Source organism: Dama dama, chromosome 21, assembly GCF_033118175.1.
Source record: "Dama dama isolate Ldn47 chromosome 21, ASM3311817v1, whole genome shotgun sequence".
Lineage (NCBI taxonomy): Eukaryota > Metazoa > Chordata > Mammalia > Artiodactyla > Cervidae > Dama > Dama dama.
In genome coordinates this window covers 74,950,268-74,974,270 of record NC_083701.1, presented here as the reverse complement: position 1 = coordinate 74,974,270, position 24,003 = coordinate 74,950,268, and the positions used below count along the sequence as shown (strand labels likewise).

Sequence of the window (24,003 nt, the reverse complement as noted above, 5' to 3'; positions counted from 1 at the left end):
CCCCAATAATGAAAGAAAGAATGTGAGTGTGCAACTCTAAACAGTCATTTTACCAATTCCTATTTCCCATTAAATTTCTAAGGGATCTGAGCAAATAGAATAAAGGTACATTGAAAAGTAGAATAAATGTTGTAAATGTGTACAATATTGTAAATTTCAAATATAAACTGTGTTAAATTCAAAGCTACTGTTTCACTTTTCTAGAAAGTCAAGTACTTACCCTTTGTCACTGACCATACTCCCAAATGACAAAAACATTTTCAGTCACTGGAATGAACTTCCTCCTGGACAGTGTCCTAAACATCTCTTTTATTCTCATTTTTATTTTAATGGCCTAAGAACCAGATTGTCACACAAAACTACCACAGTGAAAGTTGCGAAAGTTCCTTGTCTAAAAGCCAAAATATGTGAAACAGATTGTCAGTCCAGGCTGGATGCATGAGACAGGGTGCTCAGGGCTGGTGCACTGGGACGACCCTGAGGGATGGGATGGGGAGGGAGGCGGGAGGGGGTTCAGGATGGGGACACATGTACACCCGTGACTGATTTGTGTGAATGCATGGCAAAAACCACTACAATATTGTAAAGTAATTTGCCTCCAATTAAAATAAATAAATTAATTTACAAAAAAGAAAGCCAAAATAGATTAACTCATGAGCATAACAGCATCCCTCTTGGCTTATATCAGGGAAAGAGGACCTTTTCTAATGTAATAGGTAAGTTTTTCCTGGCACCACAATTCTAGGATACATAAGATACTTACAGTGCTGGATATGACTCCTGGAAATGTCACTTTTTGACAGCTAATTTCAAATAGAGGTTCACACAGAAAGAAAAAAAAGAAGGGATTTTTATGAGGGAGAACATATTTTATGTGAGAGGAAACAAAAAGACAGAATTGAGAGCAGGAGGAATACTGAGGAAAGCACTTGGCAGTCACAAATCAGACTTGTTCTCTGCTGATCTCTTTTCATCTCCTTGAATCTCTTCCTCTTCCTTGGAAACCCAGCTTGATTTACAGCTTAGGCCCTGAACCAACTACAGCCATGGCACTTCTGCAAAAAGTCCAGACCTTAAAGGCAAAAGCAGCCTTGTCAAGATTACACAGAACTGCTTGTACATTTTATTTCATTTTTAACTTGACAGGTGAAATTGAGTTTATGATGGCAGAAAGTGCAACTTGGAGTTCAAACAATTTAGGGTGCTTAGCTATAACTTGTCCTTGCAAATATGCCTCACCAGTCAGAATTGAACAAAAAATAAGCAGATTGGACAAGATAATTTAAGCATCAACTGAAAAAAAATAAAAATGAACATTTTTCTCTCATGCACTCTTCAATTTCCAGAAGGTTGGTAAATTACTGAGGTATTTCTTAAAGGTATTAGAATTATGAGTAGAATCATCACTGACATCCACATTAGTAACATGTCATATTTTCACCTTACTCTACTCTCTGATATTATAATATTTTTCAAAAGAGTTTCAGAAGAAAAGATGAAACAATTTAGCTACATATTCTCTCTATTCAGTCACATCAGAAAATATTGAGAATTTTCACCATGTGAAAACCATTGTCCCATCAAACAATAGCTACTTAGAGCATCTAAAATGTCTATCACCATGTCTGATACTTAATATCAAATTTATCTATTCAAGTAAATAACTTCTCAACATTATATAATTATTATCATTAGTGTGACTGGTATTATTTAATTTCAAAGATAGTTCCCAGGTCCTTAAGAAAGACAAGGCATAAGACTGGGAGAAGTTTTACACGTGTGAGTGGCAGGGAATTTACAACTACAATTTACAGAGTGTTCTAACTAAATGCTCTAACAAAAGAGAGGTCAGAGGCCCATGTTTAGGAAGAAATCTGCCTATAGTTTAGTCAAGATGGACAAGATATCAAGGACCATCTTAATCACCACTAGATTGTGAGATTTGTGAGCAAAAAAGAAACTATTTCACTTCTAAACCTAAGTGCCTAATATAGTTCCTGATTATAGGTCCTTATCACATTTTGGTAAATGAGCATATGAATGACTATGCTAGAATACTTATCTGTGTTATTTAGGGTATTTAATATCTCTAGGCCTCAGTGTCCTATAAAGTTGGAGTAATATTCTCCATCTTATAGGTTATTGTCAAGGGCAAATCAGATTATGTATGGAAAGGCACCAAGAATATTGTTTCAGTAACTAGAATGTTTCTCTCCTCAGGTACCATGTTTCATAAACTATGCCTCAACAAAACTCTTAAAATGATATACTATTTTAATTGTCTTTTCTTTTTCCTTTGCTTTGACTGGTAGGAAACTCTTTTGTGTTATCCAAACAGGAATGCTATTACACATATATTTGTATTTAACCGAAGTATTCTTTTTCCCAGGTTTGTTGAGGTATAATTGACATAGAACATCGTGTAAGTTTAAGGCATCAGTTCAGTCGCTCAGTCGTGTCCAACTCTTTGCGACCCCATGAATTGCAGCACGCCAGGCCTCCCTGTCCATCACCAACTCCCAGAGTTTACTCAAACCCATGCCCATCGAGTCGGTGATGCCATCCAACCATCTCATCCTCTGTCGTCCCCTTCTCCTCCTGCCCCCAACCCCTCCCAAGCATCTGGGCCCTTTCCAATGAGTCAACTCTTTGCATGAAGTGGCCAAAGTACTGAAGTTTCAGTTTCAGCATCAGTCCTTCCAGTGAACACCCAGGACTGATCTCCTTTAGAATGGACTGGTATACAAGATATTAATTTGACACACTTACATACCACGAGGTTATTACCACCATAGAGTTAGTTAACAGGTCCATCAGAACATGTAACTATCACTTCCTAAGGTGTCTGTCATCAGCTGAATGGATAAAGAAGATGTGCTGTGTATATATAATGGAGTATTATTCAGCACGACAAAGAAGAAAATCTCGTCATTTATGAAAATGTGGCAGACCTTGAGAGCATTATGCTAAGTGAAAGAAGTCAGAGAAAGACAAATCCTACGTGGTGTCACTTATATGTGGAATCTGAAAAAGCCAAACTCAGAAACAGTAAAATGGTGGCTAGCTGGGACTAGAGGTGAAGGAAACAATGAGGTGTCGGTCAAAGGACACAGACTTTCAGTTGTAAGATCAGTAAGTTGTGGACATCTAGCAACATGCTCTTAAAAATGATCAACCCTCTTTCTAAATTCCATATATATGCGTTAGTATACTGTATTGGTGTTTATCTTTCTGGCTTACTTCACTCTATAATGGGCTCCAGTTTCATCCATCTCATTAGAACTGAATTCAAATGAATTCTTTTTAGTGGCTGAGTAATATTCCATGGTGTATATGTACCACAGCTTCCTTATCCATTCGTCTGCAGAACAGACTTTTGGACTCTGTGGGGGAAGGCAAGGGTGGGATGTTTTGAGAGAACAGCATCAAAACATGTATATTATTAAGGGTGAAACAGATCACCAGCCCAGGTTGGATGCATGAGACAAGTGCTCAGGGCTGGTGCACTGGGAAGACCCAGAGGGATGGGGTGGGGAGGGAGGTGGGAGTGGGGATCGGGATGGGAAATACATGTAAATCCATGGCTGACTCGTGTCAGTGTATGGCAAAAACCACTACAATATTGTAAAGTAATTAGCCTCCAATCAATAAAAATAAATGGAAAAAAAATGACGAACCCTAAGAGATAACAGGGATTACTTATGACAAATGTGTATGAATGTAGCATAACCTTAAACTTGAGATTTTCAAAAAGTTTGGCTTTCACAATGAAGATTATATGCACTGCTATGTCAGGAAAGTTTTGAGGTGAAATTTATCCCTTGAATTTGATGATAGCCAATAGGTTGTCTTTAAAATCCCTAGACTCAATGCCATAGTTGAGTCTAACACCAGTAATATCAACTAAAACATAAATCATTATAACTTTAGCAATCTGCAACTGTGGGGCAAAAGAGGCCACTTTTGTTCTTACTGCTCTGGCAGTGGTCTTCTGGTCTTCTCTGGCTAGCAGAGGTAGATAAACAGCAGTGTTGCTCTGGTTAGACAATGCTCAGTCTCCATCTAGACATTCACATGAAGTAGGTCTCCACTTTACATTTCAGAACTTGAGTTCAAACTCACTGTGTTCAGTCAGGCTGTGTTGGACAGGAACCAGCCCTATCTGATAAGCCAATCATGCTAGGTCAGTACCCCTGCCCTGTACATAATGGGTGTGAGGACAAATGCGTAATCTATCCTGAAAGCCATGAATGACAAGCCCTCCTCAATGTGTTCTTTCAATTTTCTTAACAAAAGAAAAGTTATGAAGGATCATTAAATTGATATTTGGGGAATATAAAATTACTTGCCTGTTGTATGGTGGTTAGATACAAAATTACCATCTGACTTAACAATTCTACTTTTAGGTATATACTCAAAAGGGATGAAAGTAGGAGCCCCCCAAAAAATGGTTGCTCACCAAAGTTCATAGTAGGATTATTCACAACAGCCAGGAGATGGAAACAATTCAGATTCTATCAACAAATGAACAGACAAACAAAAATTCACACACATACACACACGAGTGGAGAATTATTCAGGCATAAAAAGGGATTGAAATTCTGATATGTGCTAGAACATAGATAAGCCTTGAAGAATTACACCAGGTAAAATAAGCCAAACAAAAAGGACAAAGAGTATATGATTCCACTTACATGCGGTACCTAGAATACACAAATTCACAGCTATAGCAAGTAGAATAGCGGTCACTGAGGCTTGGTGAAGGGGCAGGGGAGTGAGGGAATGAGGAAATATTGTTTAATGGACACAGAGTTTCTGTTTGAGATGATAAAAAATTTTTGGAAATGGTTAATTGCACAACATTTCCATCGAATCTTGACATTTAAAATGGACTTAAACGATTAGAAATGTAAATTTAGTTATGCATATTTTATAACAGTAAAATAAATGAATAAATATTAAAAATGATTACTCCCCTGTAATACCAGTACTCCATTTAGCATAAGATTAAATTTCTTCCAGGCTGAGGAGGGTTGCATGGTGATGAAAAACAGCTCCAGAAGTGGATTCAGAAGTCTTTCCCTCCAGTCTCAGCCCTGTCACTTACTAGATATAAAATTTGAGCTAGCCACTTAGGTCCCTTGCACTTTAATTTTTTCCAGTTGCAGTAACCAATAGAGCTGTTTTGAGAGCTTAAAATTATTAATAAAAGGTAATAATGCATATAAAGTGTTTTCTTAACTCTAAGAATTACATAAGTAGATGGGGGAAAATTTATTATACATTCATTTAAAGAGCTTAGTAATAGTCTTATCCCTGAAATGTACTTATTAACTCTTCTTTAAGTGCCCTATAATATTGTTATTGTTGGTAAGACTCAAAGTTTCTTTTTTGTTAATTTTTCTCTACATAAAATACTGAATAGCAAGTTTTTAAAATGAAAATGCTTAATTTCTGAGGAAACCACATCTGTATTTACTTTTCTTACATTAAACTTTTTCATTTATATTATTTCTGTACCATTTGTTTATTGTTTATTTAGCCACATTATATATACCTTAGGAAGAAGGAATAGCTATATCATATCTTGTCTGGGGAAAAATGGTTCTACAAGTAAGTACTACAAGTATTTAAAAAGTTAATTTTGCTACCTGTTCTCATTTTCATTCGAAACCACTCAATCCATTATCAGTGTTTACATTATCAAACATATAATAAGAGTTTGACATGGCATTATATCCAGTTGGACATTATCTTGTAAAGCCCTTTGGATACATAATTACATTGGAAAATAAATATATAAAAGTAATATAAATATATTGCCCTCACATTATAGATTAATACCAAAATTATTGCAATCTCAACAACTAATTTCTTGTTTCTCTCCTCAGTGGTTATGTCTTTGACTATGATTACTACAGAGATGATTTCTACAATCGGTATGTAAATTTCTCATCCTTGTTTCCCTTTGGTTTAAATTATCTTTTAACTCTGCTGTACCTTTCATTCACAGATATTATTGATTAATACATTTAAATAATATTTTATAGTAAAAAAGTAAATCCCAATAAAATATAAGAGGGACAGATATTCCTCTTTAGATTGTACCTACTGCAGTATAGTAGATCTTGGGCTTTTAGACTTTGGTGGTACTTAAGCCTAAAATTTGGTTTCTGATATTTGGATGATATTCTAAAGATTTATTAACCAATGTTATTTTTCAGATCTTGAAATTGGAATTCTTAACTTGGAATTCTTCAAGACTGAGAGATTTATAAATTCAGACAATGAGTCCAACCTTCTAAAATACATCCACTTTCATACAACACACAAATTCAGTAAAAATTATAGACAAGTCTTGCTCTGCATGGTAGTGTGGGACCATAAAAGGAAACCATGGAGAGTGATGTTAATAATCAACGTGGGAAATAGGATTTTCCATGACCTTTAAAAAATTTTTGTCAAAATGTTAAAAAGTCTATGTTACAAATATATTATGCATGTATACATATATAGAAATTCCTCATGCATACATATAGGAAAATACAGTGAAACAGTTATTTAGTATACTAATTTAAAATTTGAACATTGTAATGTAAAAATACTAAGAGTTAGTGTGTTTTGTCTCTTGTAAAAATGACTTATCGAAAGTGATTTGAATAGTACTAGCCTTCTTCTTTCACTGTGATATGGGGCAAGCACCTCTTTTACCCCTCGGTGAATTGTTATACTGCTAATACTGGGTCAACTTTGACACTTTATCAGTGTTGAGAACTACCCCTAATCCTTAAGGTGATTCCTTTTCTTTGCCAGTTTCACTTCCTCTGGGACATCGTCCTCCCTTTTTAACACATCACAACCACTTTCCTCATTTATGTCAGTATGTTCTATTTTACTAAATTCCTGTCTCCATCTCGAGAGTCTCTTGAGTGGGAGAGTGTCCACATCCCTACAATCAGCTATTTCTCCTATAATTCCATTTACATTTAATTTTAATTTTATCCCCATTTTCACTCTTCAGTTCTTTGCTGTACTGATTCCCTCTTTTGATTATCCATTCTCATAAAATTCCACGTGGATTCATCACCAGGAAGCAGAGAGATCTGTGTGTGAACTAACAAATACACAATGACAAATCACCAACACTTTGAAAGAGGTGATACGATTGATCACTGATCGTCACGCACATCTGTTAGTTAGGTAGAGATTCATGGACTGAAAACCCAGCAGCAAAGTTGGACTTTATGAAATTACTCACAGTTAATATACGTGGTAAAACTGAAATTTTGACTTTTGCTGTTGGGGGGACTGGAGTTATTTAACTTAGCATTGGAAAATGAAATTCTGATAGTAGAGGTATGCAAAACAACGACTGAATGTGTGTAGGTCACTGGACCGTACACACACATATGAAAACAAAGTAAATATTGTGTAAAGTTCTATTCAAACGAACAAACAAATATCCCAAGGCAGAAAAACGCAAAGTTAGAAAAACAGAACAGACATTTTACGCAGGGAAGAAGCTCCGTAATCGCTTGTGAGGGTCTCATTGTCTTTGCTCAGCCGCACGGGTCCCCTTCCAGTCCCTGGAGAGCTCCGTGTCCCTCCCTGTCTGGGGCCCTGCCTCTCCTCACTTCTGCTCCTCCTGCCTCTCTGCACCATCTAGCTAAGGACTCCATTCTCCAGGTCTCAGCATGGACTCCTGTCTCAGACTAAATGAGGTTCTTCTGTTCCCCTCTCCACACCTGTTACTGTTCCTTCACAGTACCGCTCCTTGTTTATCTTGCTAAATTTCTCTCTGCAGTGACAATATCTGGTTTATTTCTGCGTGCCTTCCTTCCTCCCAGAGGGCAGGAAAGATGCTCAGCTCTGCTTATTGTATCCTCAGGCACTATCATTAAGTCTCACACATACTGGAAACTCAACTTTGGTTATTAATTCAACTCCTTAGATTTAGAGACATTTTGCTTTCTCCAAGGTCACATAGTTAATTAGTGGCAGAACTACAATCATAAACTAGGTCTCCATTTATATTCAGTAACCAGCTGTGCAGATACGCAAAACAGAAGGGTAGCAATATTGGCCTATGGTTTTACATAAAAGGAAGCAGCCTTATCTACACAAAACCAAATCCACAGCCATACCTTTAGCACCACTGTGTCCAAAGCTAAGCAAGTGATTCCTCTAGTCACCCTTTTATGACCAAATACAAATTTTTAAGGATGATTTTCTCAATTTTTACAATTTATATAAAATATAATATTTAATTTTAAATATTTAATAGCTTGTAATAACCCATCCTAACAATGATATGAAGATTCAGCAGCATTAAAATAATCCCATTTACTATGATTAAAAAAAAAAAAAAGGATAGCATTTAAGTAGTCTTTCGATTATTTGAATATTTCAGTTTTTGACAATTTCAAAACATTTTCTGGTACTCTTTTGTGTTTCAGGATGCAGAACACTGTCTTCATTTTTATGAATAAAGTTGCCAACTAATATATTTTAGACTGTAAATATGAAACTATCTTCACATTGTTACCTCTTACATATTTTCTATCATGTGACTTCCTTATACATTTAAAGAATTTCTACCTAAAATGGAGTTGATGGTAGGAGACCCAAATTCTGGTAATCAACCTGTAAACTTTGGGCAACTAGTCAGGTTTACAGTTTTCTCAGCGACCCAGGTGACACCAGAGGTAAACAGCCTGCCTGCCAATGCAGGAGACATAAAATCCCTGGGTGGGGAAGATCCCCTGGAGGGGGCATGGCAACTCACTCCAGTACTCTTGCCTGGAGAATTCCATTAGTAGAGGAGTCTGGCAGGCTACACTCCACAGGGTCACAAAAAGCGAGACACCAACTGAAGTGAATTAGCACTCACCCGATATTTGCATTTTACTATGCATATATTATAGCTCAAAAAATTGTAAGATCTATATGTAGATAGATGATAGATAAATATATTTTACAAGCAAATGAACAAGAGCCTTAATCCGCAAGTAATTACAGAGCCTGAAGCTTTCAGATGGTTCTCCATCACACACAAAAAAGCTAACTCTGAATAATTTCCAAAATCATTTGTTTGTCTTATATAAAACCTGTTTGGTTTATAGGTGGTGTATAGGTGTCTATTGGTTTATAGATCAGTATGGGTGTGCTGCTAACAGACTGTCTGAGCAGTCTGTGCTCTCATTGGTTTATTTTTTATCTTCTGCGTTTGGCAAAGAGAGAGAGAAGCATCTGCCATAGTAGACGCAGTCAGGAGTTCCCTGTGAACATAGATTCCCCAGGAAGGGAAAAGACCGGAGAGGCTGGACAAGAGAAATAGCCTAACAGGCCTGTGCCAACAGTTTTATCCACAGTAATTCCTCCTTAGTTGCATTCTGCTTGTGTTTATCGTTAACTTTTTGCTCCTCTTACTAATGGCACAAGTGTGGGCAATTTATTTAATGCCACCAAAACCTGTCTCATCAATGAAGTGAACATGAAATTAATGCCTACCCCATATTATTGTTCTGAGGATTAAATGAAGTAGCATATTTTTATGACCTGCATTATGCCTGGTGTGTTTTTGGTACTTAATCAATGTTAGCTACTGGTAGCCAACAGTAACCAATAATGGTGATAGAGAACATGTTTCTTACTCTGATAGTCAAGTAGCAATGCCCCTGTGACTGAGGAATACAGTGACTGGTCAGTCGTCCTTCCGTAAGAAGTCTGTTGTGACACCTCTGGATCATTCTTTTTGTTTGGTTGTCCCTCCTCTTGCCCCCTAGAGCATTCCAGCTGCATCTGAACACTCTTATCAACACTCAGCTATTTCCATTCCCTACACGCTGCTTGGTTTTCCGTCAGGAACACAGAAACATAGAGTTATGCTGACCAAGGAGAATTGCTTGTAAAAAACTTTCTAACTATGTATTAAGGAACCAAAAAGGCAAAAACAGAGAAACAACACAAAACCCACAGTGGTATGATGGAGTCAGCAAACTACACCTCTGCCTCTGCCACCTCTCCGGCTGGAAAACAGGAAAAGGTAGTATTATCAAGTACCAGTCTAGAAAAGGAGACTTACAGAGCTCCCGTGGAGAGTAGGAAGTTCTGCCTAGTTGCTGCTTCTGTATCTGAACCTGGAGAAGAAACCCACGGGGCTGGAACCCAGACCTCTAAGGAAGCAGTGCCAACTGTTGCCTGGGTCTCTGAGGGAGTGTGGAGACTGCTCCGCAGAAGTTGCAAAAGTATTCAAACTGGATTCAGCGGCTACTGCTGGAATGCATTGCTGCTATCAGGGTGAAGAAACAAGGCTGGAGTAACACTGAAAAAACAAGAAGCCAAGACAAAACCAGGAAGCAAAACAGAAAGGGTCAAGTCCTCTCTTCCGGTTCCAAGCTTAGTCTCCTTCTCAAGTCCTTAAATTGGCTGAGCCTAGCAAGGAGCCAGCTGGCCCCCTCAGAAGTGTGGTTTACCAAGTCCCAACTCCAGATGTTACTGAATGCCTCACATGAAGCTGAGACATAATATCTCAGTAGCTGACATTCATTTACATCCTATTGTTAGCCTATTTCTGCCAGGCTTGGGAATTCTAATATAATTGGCAATTTTCAACTCTTGCATTGTTTTAGCTTAGAAAACTTCTCTACACAAAGTCCCATCTTAACGTGAATGTTTCAATACATTTATCCAACAGTAACTTTTCCAAAAACTACTTTAGTGGCTCTCCATGGTTTCAGGAATCATGAAGTGAAAGTGAAGTGTTAGTCTCTCAGTCGTGTCCAGCTCATTGCGTCCCCATGGACTGTAGCCCTCCAGGCTCCTCTGGCCATGGAATTCTCCGGGCAAGAATACTGGCATGGGTAGCCATTCCCTTTTCCAGGGGGTCCTTCTAACCCAGGGATCAAACCTGGGTCTCTCACATTGCAGGGAGATTCTTTACTGTCTGAGCCAGCAGGGAAGAGTATCACTAAATAATAGACTTTAGAACTTATTCTAAACAGTTATCTTTGTGTATTACACAAAAACTCCCCAATAATTACAGCATCAATGGCATTTTCTTTCAAAGGTCAAGTATAACTCTAAATGAAAGGCATTGTATTTGTACTACCCCAAGTAAAGAAAAAGGAGAAGTATACCTAAAATTCATACCCCCAAGGAATGTTTTCAATTTCTGAGGTATCAGCAGTTTTAATCCAACCTCTCTTCAATAGTACGAGGAAAGGCACTGAGACATTTATAACCTCTAGTAATGAGCAAACTTCTAATGATAGAAAAAAAAAAAAGAAAGAAATACTAGAGCTGCTTGACCACAAATATATGTGTGTGTGTGTTGTGTGTGTATACACATACACATCACTGATTCAAAATGGGGCATTGCTCAGATCTGGATCCATTTTGACATTGAGTAAATTAACATAGGAGAAGCTACCAGAGCTGCAGTTAATGAGAAAAAACTCTAAGTCAAGTTGTACTTGTCTCAGATCATTGATTATAGAGCACAGTATATATTCATGAATATTGGAAAAACATATTAGCAAGAAGCAACGTCTGTTTCATTATGCAAATTTTTAAATTACCATCTGGTAGAATGGGATTCCACTTAAAACATTTGGAAGCCTTAGCATGGCACAGTTGACAGAGGATAGGATACGGAGTCAGAAGATGAGTTGCAGGCCTCAATGTGTGGGTGTTGACTGGTTAAACTTGGGAGGGGAGGTTATCTCATCCCTTTCCCACAAGTTTCCTTCATGGGCAAAATGGCTTAATGATACACACGTAATAGAATTATAAGAATTAAATAGGAGAATCATTTTATTGATTTATAACCTCACAAGAAGGAAATGGCAACCCACTCCAGTATTCTTGCCTAGAGAATCCGGTGGACAGAGGTGCCTGGTGGGCTGCTGTCCAGGGGTTGCAGAGAGTCCGGCAGGACTGAAGCGGCTTAGCATGCATGCATGCATTGGAGAGGGAAATGGCAGCCCACTCCAGTGTTCTTGCCTGGAGAATCCCAGGGACGGGGGAGCCTGGTGGGCTGCCATCTATAGGGTCACACAGACTTCAGCTGGACATGACTGAAGTGACTTAGCAGCAACAGCATCAATTGCTACTTGAATCCACTCACTTTTTAATTCACCAAAGCTGTATACAAGATATAGAAGACAGCAAAATTGTACAAAATATAAAGATTAGATTAAGGTCAAAACATTGCTAAAATAGATCATTGATGATTACAGTCAACCCTTTAAAAGCATGTTCATGGAGCATTTGTACAAGATTAGGGATGGGGCTTGCTGGTAGAGGTTGGGCTGTTGGCAAGGGAGGCTTCACAGAAAATTGTGGAAATGTTTAGTGACAAAAAAACAGAAATGAGAATTACTTATTTACTGGTCTCAAGTGAAGTGTGCCTATAAAAAGCATTTTTTGGATTCAGCTGTAACCAAAAGCTTATTTATTTGAAGTCAAGGTAGAAATTATAAACAGATTTTATGAATTTTGAGTAGTTTAAACAGTACAGAAATCAGATATTCTAATAGGCTAGAATAATTCATGTGGATTTCAAATATAGCCTTTTTAAAAAATGAATAGGCATCTTAGTTTGGCTTGATAGACTATGTTTATCAGAAGTCAAATAAGCTGAAGACAGAAACCCTTCTTGTCATTCAACAAGCTTGAATGAAGACATAGCCAGAGATCTCGGAATGTAGAGTTGTTGATCTTCATTTATCTGCTAAAAGGGTCCAGGGAGAACATGGCCCTGAATAGGTGGTCAGATTTTGGTTCTGGGCAGGCCAGTTGTTTAACCCGAAGTCCAGACTACATTTTTTGGTTAGCACTTAATCACATAGTGACTGTAAATTTGGGTTCATAAGTAAGGAAAATGAAAAATCATTTTTATGTGGGAAATTTAGAAGAAAACAGATAATTACTGATTTTTCAGTTATCATTTATCTAAATGATAATCTAGTGTTCAGTGACAAAATAATACACAAATATTACATTTTCAATTTTTTTCATGAATTTTAAAATCACATTGGTTGACAGTGAAAGTTCAGTTCAGTTCAGTTCAATCACTCAATCATTTCTGACTCTTTGCGACCCCATGAACTGCAGCACACCAGGCCTCCCTGTCCATCACCAACTCCCAGAGTCCACCCAAACCCATGTCCATTGTGTTGGTGATGCCATCCAACCATCTCATCTTCTGTCGTCCCCTTCTCCTCCCGCCCTCAATCTTTCCCAGCATCAGGGTCTTTTCAAATGAGCCATCTTTCCACATCAGGTGGCCAAAGTATTGAAGTTTCAGTTTCAACATCAGTCTTTCCAATGACAGTGAAAAATGGACATCAAATTAAAAGTCCAGCAATCAAGTAATGATTTATTAGACTGTTGTATATCTACTTATGAAAATGCACCACAGAACTTAAAATAAATGTTGTGAATGAGTTAAGTTCACTCAGTCATGTCCAAGTCTTTGCAACCCCATGGGCTATACAGTCCATGGGATTCTCCAGGCCAGAGTACTAGAGTGGATAGCATTTTTCTGCTCCAGGGGATCTTCCCAACCCAGGGATCAAACCCAGGTCTCCAGCATTGCAGGCAGACTCTTTACCAGCTGAACCACAAGAGAAGCCCAAGAATACTGGAGTGGGTAGCCTATCCTTTTTCCAGAAGATCTTCCCTACCCAGGAATTGAATTGGAGTCTCCTGCATTGCAGGCAGATTTTTTGCCAACTGAGCTAAAAATAAACATTAGGAAGACCATTTAGCAAATGTGGGAAATGTTTTTAATATAAACCAAAGAGGATTAGCCAGGATACATTACTGTATATACATTATGTTTTCAGTTACATAAAAAAATACAAATTCTTATAGAAAAAAGATTAGAAAATGACAGTAATTGTTTTAGAGTAAGAGATAGGAGGTTATTTTCTAAATATATTTTCTGAAAATGCATTAAAATGTTGCTTTTTATTGTTGAAGTTTAATAATAACAGGCTTTTAGTAAAAACAAGAATTCAAAATTATATTCATTTTATACATCAATATGCCATTAAATTGTCTTTATCCAAAAAGCAACTGTTAAAAATAATATTGTTATTCTTTCTAGATACAAGCTGTGTCTATTTTTTATCAAATAAATCAATATTAAAATTGCTTACCATTTTCCAGCTTTTGTTTGATAATGAAATCACACATCTCAGATATTATTAAAGCAAACAAAATTCCAAACAGGAAATGGCCACATGAAAAGTAGAAATGTTTATTAAATAAAACAGACCCTCAGACTTCCTCAATCTGTTGTTTTTATTAAAATCTGACATTTACTTTATTTATTGCTTGAGAGTAGGTCTTTTAAAGCTTTTGTTTTAAAATAGGTCTTAGAGAAAGGAGAATTATGTGGTTGACTTCATTATAAATCATTATTTGTTTGACCTGTAAACATAATGGGAAAAACAGTATTCTAACAGTATTAGGGAAAATGAAGGGCCATTAAAGGAAGGGAAAGGGAATACAGTTGTGAGAGTGGAAGAACAAAATACCAAGAAAAAGGAAGGAATTTTGAGTTTTCAAGTGACCTTGGAGATTTGGATTCCCTTGAATTCTATCAGATGGAAATTTCTCTTGGACTATTTTCTCTGATTTGCTGTAGACAGGATTCTGATGAGAAAGCCAACTCTTGTCTCCTTCATAGGCTGCCTTTCACCTGCTTCCTTCTGTATTTAGAAGAACTCCTACATCTTGCAGGCCCAGAGAACAGCCTGCCTCCCTTCCTTATCTTGTTATGAATATGTTTTCATGCTTGAAAACAACTCCCAGTCTTCCTTCTTTTGGTTTCTGGTAAGCTCAACTTTGCCTAGTGGAAAGTAACAAACATCCAGCTCCATTAAAATTTAAAATCATGCTCTCATATGAAATGCCCTTTTAGCTTTGTTTGTGTGTTACAATATCACTTTTATCAAAATCAAGTTCTAATACTGCATATCTTCCCAACAGAGAGACAGAATGAATTGACAAAACCTTACCCAATTCTGAACGGGAAAGGAGTCATCTTTCTTTGTAGTCACACATCCAAATATTCAGAAAACAAGGACCTCTCCCTATAGGAACTTACAACAAAGAACACAACGCATACTGCTTTACTAAAACGTACATCCCATGCTAAAAATAGGTCACAAATATAGTGAACAAATGCAGCTCTCTGTTTTCAACATGAGATCATACCTGGCCAACACTGGGAGTTTTGTAGTCCTTGTCTGGGGGGAAAACAACAGAAATATTGATGAACAGTGCAGTTTGTATAAAATATCATTGAATTGCACTATCATTAAAGTAGTAGGGAGTGCGATGTCTTCACTTGACCTGATATCCATTATATCACTCTTACACCATTTTATATTTCAGTTGTGCTTTAGAGATTTTCTTAACTCAGTGTGTAGATTAGTTTATTTCATGAACCTGCTAAAAGGCATTTTGATGTCCTGGGGAAACGGTTCCTCCAAAAGAGCTTCCCTTTCATCTCAAGCAGCAACTTCCACCCTGGAAGTGATGGGTCAGTTGTCACATTTCTGTTCTTGCAGTAACTTTGGGGATGGTAGCTCGTGAAAAGCACCTTTTGTACTTTGGTTCACTGACAGGTTGCTCTGTGAATTCAACGTATAAATAGATAATGTAGGTCCTGTTTTGTGATTGAAATGAGGGGCAGGCTTAGTTGACCCCTCTGATTTTCAAGCCCCTAGTGGTATGAATGTGATTCACAGCACCTTTTGGCCTCATCGGCCTCTACCCTTTGAAGCCAACTCTAATGTGTGGACATCCATGACCTGTTCTTTGCTGGCAGTTCCTCGGCTCTAATGGACTTTGCTTATGCACAGAGGATGACCCCTCTCTTGAACTCTGTCTCCTTTCATTTCTTTTCCTTTCCAGACATCTCTTAGTATTTCCTAGCACGTTCCCAAATCCTTGTTTTTGGATCCTTTAGCTCTCTAATATAAAAGATATTCTTAGTACCAAGGTCTGCTTCAAATGTGGTTTGTGTGTATCCAACTTTTCTTCCCCCAGTGTCTTGGTATTCAGTGTTTCTGAATGAATACTTGGAAACCAGCCTATCTTAATCATTGTCTTTCATATACTATTTTCCAAAAAGAGATTATCACATTTCTCTCTGTATATACAAATGAGATGTAATTTTTTGAAATAACCAATTATACAAGGTTTTAAATATTTTAAAATTTAAAGCTGTTCTCATTTTCTCATTTCTGTCTTTCACAATAGATTTTCTATTGACTGTTTTAAACCAGTTATGAGAATCTATATAATAGTGTCATAATAAAATATATAATAACCATCATTCTAAGTCAATAATGCTATTTTATTTATAGTAGATAATGCAATAATACCTCTGGCTCACTGGCCAATAGTTTTAAAAATAAATGGGTATATATATGTATCATTTTTCCCTCTGGTCCTTTTATGCTGCTCAAATATGCTTAGTCACAAAAATTTGTTGTGTGTATGCAGTATGAGACTTTGAATATATTAATTACATATTTATATAAATATGTAAATACTCTTATACTTCATCTCTTTCATTGTCTAATGCAAATACATTGGTTATAGTGAATATCATTTTTCGCTTTTAAGCAGAAGCTTCAGAGTTTTATTGGTATTCTTTTTTAGAGAAATTTTAATAGCTAACTACAAATATCTCTAGCCTCAATTTCCACATCTACCAACTGGTCAGAAAAATAAAATATCATCCTGATAAACATTTTCTATCAGTTCTTTAGTCAAGAAAGTTTTGTCCTCATTCTACCAGCCTTTCATCCAAGTTCAGCTCCCTTTTTTCTGTAGTCGGAAAGACTTTTCATTACTTAAGAAAGTCCTTAGTGAGAGGGAAGGAACCATGTTGATTTTTCTCTCACAGCTGCCCTCTTTAAACTAGTCATACTTCTATTTTTCCCCCTTCTGAGCTGCTTTCTGATTATACACTGATTTTCTTTGCTCTGTCCCTGATTCTGCATGATCTTTTCCTCCTCTCAAACCAATGTCTTACTAAGTATCTGACGTGGAAAAGGAAGATTTCTGTTGCTAAGAAGGATAAATCTGTTAAACCAAGCAAAGAAATATACTAGGCAATGAAGGTCAGCCTAACTCCGACATATTGCAAAGTTCTTTGTTTTTTCATGCCTTAATAAAAGTGAGTTCATATGAAGAGTCAAATTTTAATGTTCAGAAAGCATAGACTATATTAGCATCCTATTCCTTTAGTGAAATTGAATCTTCCTGATTACAATATTAAAAAATTTACTGACATTTTTTGCAAGGCCATTCTCTTAATCATCTCAGACATTTGGTAGAACGCGCGGGTGTAAGCCAGCTCTCAGCCGCGTTTGTGTTTCGTGAAGGTTGTTTGATTACCACGGCCGTGTGCCTCCGCCGCCCCGCGCGGTCATCCCGCTGAAGCGGCCCCGAGCGGCAGTGACGACCACCCGCCGGGGAAAAGGAGTTTTCTCCATGAAAGGAGGATCGAGATCTGCTGTCAGCGGGTCTTCTTCATCCGGCTCGAAATGTAAGTAATCTTCTTCGCTTCCCCATAAAGAAGGGTGGGGGTGTGTACCATTGCATGAATGTCTGTATTCAGTAAATTAATCAAGAATTATGGCAGGGTTGCTATGTACGATGCATGAGCGAAATATCAAACGGATAGGAAACGGTCTCTGCTTTCCACTGCACTACATTGGAGTAGCGCGGTGGAGGCGGACACGGACATGACTAGCAAACCTGGGAGCGATCAGGAAGGTGTTTTATCGGAGCCAAGAACATGCTCTTGGCAAACCTAGCTTGTGACACATCCAAGTCTTGAAATATAACATTCTGCTTTTGGTGAAGAAATAAATTTCACTTCCAAAAAGAGTCATAGAGTATCTTTTCAGAGAAGCAGTATGCAAAATCGGTGCATGTTTTGAATATTTGAGCCCTGGGATAGCTAAGAGGGAAATAGTAGAAAGGCTAAAAGGATAACTTTCCATACTATTCTAAATCAGGAGAATGGTGTCTGAAAACATACGTAATGTCATAAAAGAATAATATTGATATAACCTCACATGAATTAATAAGAAGTAGAGCTACAAACCTCCCAACTGAACACATTGTTTTTATATGGACAGATCCAAAAAATTTTTGTTACGAGAATATTATTCCTAAGGTAAAGATAGCAGTTTTTCTTGCATTTCTTGAGGTTGCAGTCTACAGAGAAGAGACAGACAGTAGCAAGTGAGGTAAAATGTGAGGTTTTAACGTGGTAGATCGTCACTATGTCAAAGAATAAAGTAGAACCAAGCAACAGAGAGAGAGGAGAGCTGTGTTTCACGGGATGGTGTGTGGCAGCCTCTCTGACAAGGCGCTGTCTGAGCAGAGAGCCCGTGGAAGCAGGGAAGGAGTGTGCGCGTGGGGCTGTTGGTGGCAGAGCATCTGGGCAGAGAGAAGGGTCAGTGCGGAGACCCTGCCCTGGACCAAAGAGACCAGGGCCGCAGAGTGAAGAGGAAATGTGGTGGGAGATGAGGCAGAGGCAAGGCGAGTTCCGGTGCAGCCTGTTAGGTCCCCGTAGGGGGTTCCACTTACTTTGCTTCTGGCCTTCAAGACAAGCAAGGCAAATCCTTTATCTTACTTTTACTCATGGGTAAGTACAGAGAAGCTAAATCATCAAGCGAAGAACTGACTCATTGGAAAAGTCCCTCATGTTGGGAAAGATTGAAGGCAGGAGGAGAAGGGGACGACAGAGGATGAGATGGTTGGATGGCATCACCGACTCGATGGACATGAGTTTGAGTAAACTCTGGGAGTTGGTGATGGACAGGGAGGCCTGGTGTGCTGCAGTCCATGGGGTCGCAAAGAGTCAGACACAACTGAGGGACTGAACTGAACTGAACTGAAGCACAGAGAATGTTACATAGTTGGATGGTAGAGCCAACACTAAACCCATGTTCCTTCATCCTCATCCCTACATATGCTGTCTACGCTAGAACATTGCCTTGTACCTTTGTGCCATCAGAAATACTAAGAAAGAACACTGTTGAGATACTTTGTTTTTATACGAAGAAGTGTGAAAAATAGTTACCCTCAGCACTGTTGCTTCTGTTAACTAAGTTTGGTACACTCAATTTGAATTAGCTAATCTAAACTAAATAGCAAATTACATGGATTTACATCTCCCCATATACTGACTCATCCATTTATCTAATTCTTCTATGGATAAAAAAATGTGAATTCTCTTTTTGAGTCTTAGTAATAAAAGAAAATGAGTTTCTGCAACAATCTCTAAACAATCTTATATGCTGTCTATTTTCAAAAACAAAGAAAGTTCTTGAATTTGGTTCTTGCTATGGAAGACTGAGCATTGAATTGTCTGCTATGTTTATAGACTTTTTTTTTTTTTTTTTACCGTAGTTGTATTAAGTTAATTTTAAATAGAAATACCTTGAGCATCTGTGGATGCTTTGCCCTGGAGTCACTTTTAGAACACTGTTTAGCAATGGGAGTATTATTGATGTTTTGGCCATGGCAGTTCTACGTTGTGTAAGAATATTCCAAGCTTTGCAGAACATTCAGCATCCCTGACTTTCAAACCTTCAAGGCCAGCAGCACTCTTCAGTCTTTTTAAAACTGTATGTGTGCTTATGCATTTCTAAGTTTTCCTTAAGGAGATGTAACCACCCTGGTTTAGAACCAGTGGTTTCTGGCCATTCTTGGGCAAATGCAGCTTTGTACAGCTCAACCACTCGATTGCCGTAAACCTTAGTTTTGCAGCGAACAGTGATAGTTTCCAATAAATATCTTGATCTTGATATCTTGATCTTCAAATGGTTAAGTTGTTTCTGGCCTCTTATTTTTGATTGCTAATCTCTTGGGTCATAGAGAGAAAATGTGAGTTATAAAATCTTTTTTGAGTACCTTAGAATTTCTCTTGGTTTCATAATAATGAGATTTTGTGAGTGGGAAATAGAATCTATTTTCTGCCTTTGGTATAATACTATGTGTGTCTTTTATCTTGTTGGTTGTATCATCCGATCCACTGTAGACTGTGTTCTTTTGTGGCAAATTGGTAAGTGAAATTCTGAAAGTGATTACTTAAAATTCTCTACCAATTAGTGACCTTATAAAGTTCTTCTTTCCTTGAGGTTTTATTTTATATTCCATGTTGCTTGGCTGGTATTTATATGATGTTTTACAGTAATAGTTAAATGATAGCTAACATTTTTTTGATGTTTGTTCTATGGTAGCTATTATTTTAAACACATTATTAATACATACATTTTCATGTATAAATTAAATATATTAATTCATTTGTTTCTCATAACTGCCAATAACTGAAATATTGTTATCATTCCCATTTTATAAGTGTGGAAAAATTAAGTAATATCCCTAAAGTCACAGAGCTATTTAATAACAGAGCCCGGAACCACAGCCTGATTCTAGGGCATCTGTTTCTAGAGTATAGGATCTTATGTCTGTGCCCTTTTTAGTGCTGCTTCTCTAAAACTTCTTGGAGAATTGTCACTTTCACATTTATATAATACTTCATTTTCTATCTGTACTCTAGAATTTTGCTTTTTTCGATGCGTTGCTTGGTTCTTTACTGATAAGACTCTCTTTTGGTTTGCATTTCCCTAGTCTACCATTTATTTTCCACCTTTCTTTGTAGTTAGTTTCCCAGGACACATGTGATAAATTATGACAAGTTGAATGGTTTAATGACAAATATTTAGAGGTTGAACATCTAAGATCAAGGTGTCGCAGAGCTCTGCTCTGTCTCTGGAAGTTCCACGGACAGTCTGAGACTGTCTCTTGGACAGTCTGTTCCATGCCTTTCTCCTAGCTTCTGGAATGCTGCAATCCTTGGCATGCCTGGGTTTACTGACCAAACGCTCCGGTCTCCTCCTCCATCATCACACGCGCTTTTTCTCTGTGTCTTTGTGTCTATGCATCTTCTCCTTTTTTTATGAAGACGTTAGTCATATTGAACTAGGACTCACTCAATAACCTCATTGTGATTACATCTACAAAGATGTCTTTTCAAATAGGTAACATTTCCAGGTACTGGGATCGGGACTTACCTTTTGAGAGAACATTTTAACCAACACCACTATCACTTTATTTTTGCATAAATTTTTTCCTAAAATAACATATATCTGGGCATTGTTTTTGAAAGCAGTATGAAAGTCTTTTTTTTTACAGGGAAATTTAATTATTTTATGTATGTTTTACTCACTAGCCTGTTAGATTAGTTTATGTTTCATCCATCCTAACTCCAAGGATTTAAATTATTGTTTCCTCTTTTCTTCCTTTCCTTATGCTTGTTTAATGAATTTGCTTTTAATTCTGTCTCTTCCCTCACAACAGTCTTTATTTGGATATTCTACTACATCCCTCTTTTTCATTTGTGACTATAATAATATATTAAAGGTGTATAGATAAAACTACTTTATCTATTTCTCTCCTAAAATCAAACAATACCTATTCTAACTTGCATCGGAGACATGGATTTTAGAAAGACTGTACTCCATCACTCCCAAACCACACATGTTCCCTGCCCCTTGAGCCTTCCTCCCAGCCCCCACCACGTCCCGCCCCTCTGGGTTGTCACAGAGCGCCTGGTTGAGCCCCCCGTGTTGGACACCTTCCCACGAGCTTTCTGTTTTACGTACGGTAACGTATGTTCTTCAGTACTGCTCCCTCAGTCCCTCCCGTCCTCTCCAGCCCCACTGTGTCCACAAGTCTGTTCTTTATGTTGCGTCTTTATGCCCTGCAAATAGGTTCCTCGGCACCAGTTTTCTAGATTTCATACATATGCATTAAATGTTTGATATTTGTTTTTCTCTTTCTGACTCACTTCACTCTGTATAGCAGGCACTAGGCTCATCCACCTCACTAGAACTGACCCAAATTCACTCCTTTTTATGGCTGAGTAGTATTCCATTGAATGTATGTACCATGACTTTATCCATTCATCTGGCAACAGACATCTGGTTGCTTCTGTGTCCTAACTGTTGTGAATAGTGCTGCAGTGAACTTAAGGGTACATGTGTCCTTTTGAATTATGGTTTTCTCAGAGTATATAGGGCTTCCTAGGTAGCTCAACTGGTAAAGAATCCACCTACATGCAGGAGTCTCTGGTTTTTTTCCTGGGTTGGGAAGTTCCCCTGGAGATGATGGGACAAGCTACCCACTCCAGTATTCTTGGGCTTTCCTGGTGGCTTAGATGGTAAAGGATCCGCCTGTAATGTGGGAGACCTGGGTTGAATCCCTGAGTTGGGAAGATCCCCTGGAGGAGGGCCTGACAACTCATTCTCATATTCTTGCCTGGAGAATTCTCAGAGACGGAGGAGCCTGGTGGACTACATTCCATGGGGTCCCAAAGAGTCAGACATGACTAAAGATAGCAAAGGGTATATGTGGTAATAGTGGGATTGCTGGGTCATGTTGTGGTTTTATTTCTAGTATTTTAAGGAATCACTATACTGTTCCCTATAGTGGTTGTATCAATTTACCTTCCCACCAGCAGTGTAAGAGGGTTCCCTTTTCTCCACACCCTCTCCAGCATTTATTGCTTGTAGATTTTTTTAATGATGGCTATTCTGACTGGTGTGAGGTGATACCTCATTGTAGTTTTGATTTGCATTTCTCTAATAATGAGTGATGTTGCACATTTTTTTCATGTGTTTATTGGCCATCTATATGTCTTCTTTGGAGAAATGTCTATTTAGGTCTTCTGCCCATTCTTTGATTGGGTTGTATTTTTTTTTTTCTGATATTGAGCTGCATGAACTGCTTATGTATTTTGGAGATCAATCCTTTGTCGGTTGCTTCATTTGTAATTATTTTCTCCCATCCTGAGTGTTGTCTTTTCATCTTATTTATGGTTTCCTTCGTTGTGCAAAAGCTTTTATGTTTATTTAGGTATCATTTATTTATTTTTGTTTTTATTTCCATTACTCTAGGAGGTGGGTCATAGAGATCTCGCTGTGACTTATGTCAGAGTGTTCTGCCTATGTTTTCCTCCAAGAGCTTTATAGTTTCTGGTCTTACAATTAGTTCTTTAATCCATTTTGAGTTTATTTTTTGTTAGGAAGTGTTCTAATTTATTCTTTTACACATAGCTGTCCAGTTTTCTCAGCACCAACTATTGAAGACACTGCCTTTTCTCATTGTATATTCTTGCCTCCTTCATCAAAGATAAGGTGCCTATAGGTGCTGTGTCTGTCTCTGGGCTTTCTATCTGGTTCCATTGGTCTATATTTCTGTTTTTTGTGCCAGTACCATACTGTCTTGATGACTGTAGCTTTGTGGTATAGTTTGAAGTCAGGAACATTGATTCCTCCAGCGCCATTCTTCTTTCCCAAGACCTGCCAGAATGCTTTGTATTTCCCTCAGTGGCAGATTCAGAGGCATTGCTTTCAGTAATATTTGTTAAATTCTAAATATATATTAAACAACTCCCTGTAATAATGTTACACCTCACAATTATAGTGTAAAGAAAAAAATGGTAAAAATAAAAGTGCAATTCTTACGTTAAACAAAACTAAGCAAAGCACATAAATATAATATATGAATTTAATGGAGATGACATATAATAACCTATTACTTAGAGAGCAGAAATGTGTAAAAAGCAGAAATGGAGAACAAAGAAAAAGAAGGTTAAATACTAGGTTTAACTGTGCTTAGTCGTTCAGTCGTGTCCAACTCTTTGTGACCCCATGGACTGTAGCCCCCAGGCTCCTCTGTCCATGGGGATTCTCCAGGCAAGAATACTGGAATGGGTTGCCATGCCCTCCTCCAGAGGATCTTCTCAACCCAGAGACCAAACCCAGGTCTCCCACATTGCAGGTGGACTCTTTACCATCTGAGCCACCAAGGAAGTGCTAGGTTTAACTAGCAGGCCTCTTCTAAAGAGATCTTTGTCATGAGGGACAAGCATAAGAAATGAACATAAAGTTAGCA

At 37.8% G+C, this 24,003-nt stretch overlaps 1 protein-coding gene across 1 annotated transcript in view; it reads left to right on the top strand.

The window, feature by feature from the left end:
* The window catches only part of RALYL (RALY RNA binding protein like), a 786,844-nt gene that overhangs the window by 692,822 nt on the left and 70,019 nt on the right, over window positions 1–24,003 (top strand). Inside the window, exons 5-6 of the mRNA XM_061122884.1 lie at window positions 5,892–5,939; window positions 17,412–17,575. Coding sequence (XP_060978867.1) covers window positions 5,892–5,939; window positions 17,412–17,575 — 212 coding nt within the window. The remainder of the gene's footprint in view (window positions 1–5,891; window positions 5,940–17,411; window positions 17,576–24,003) is intronic.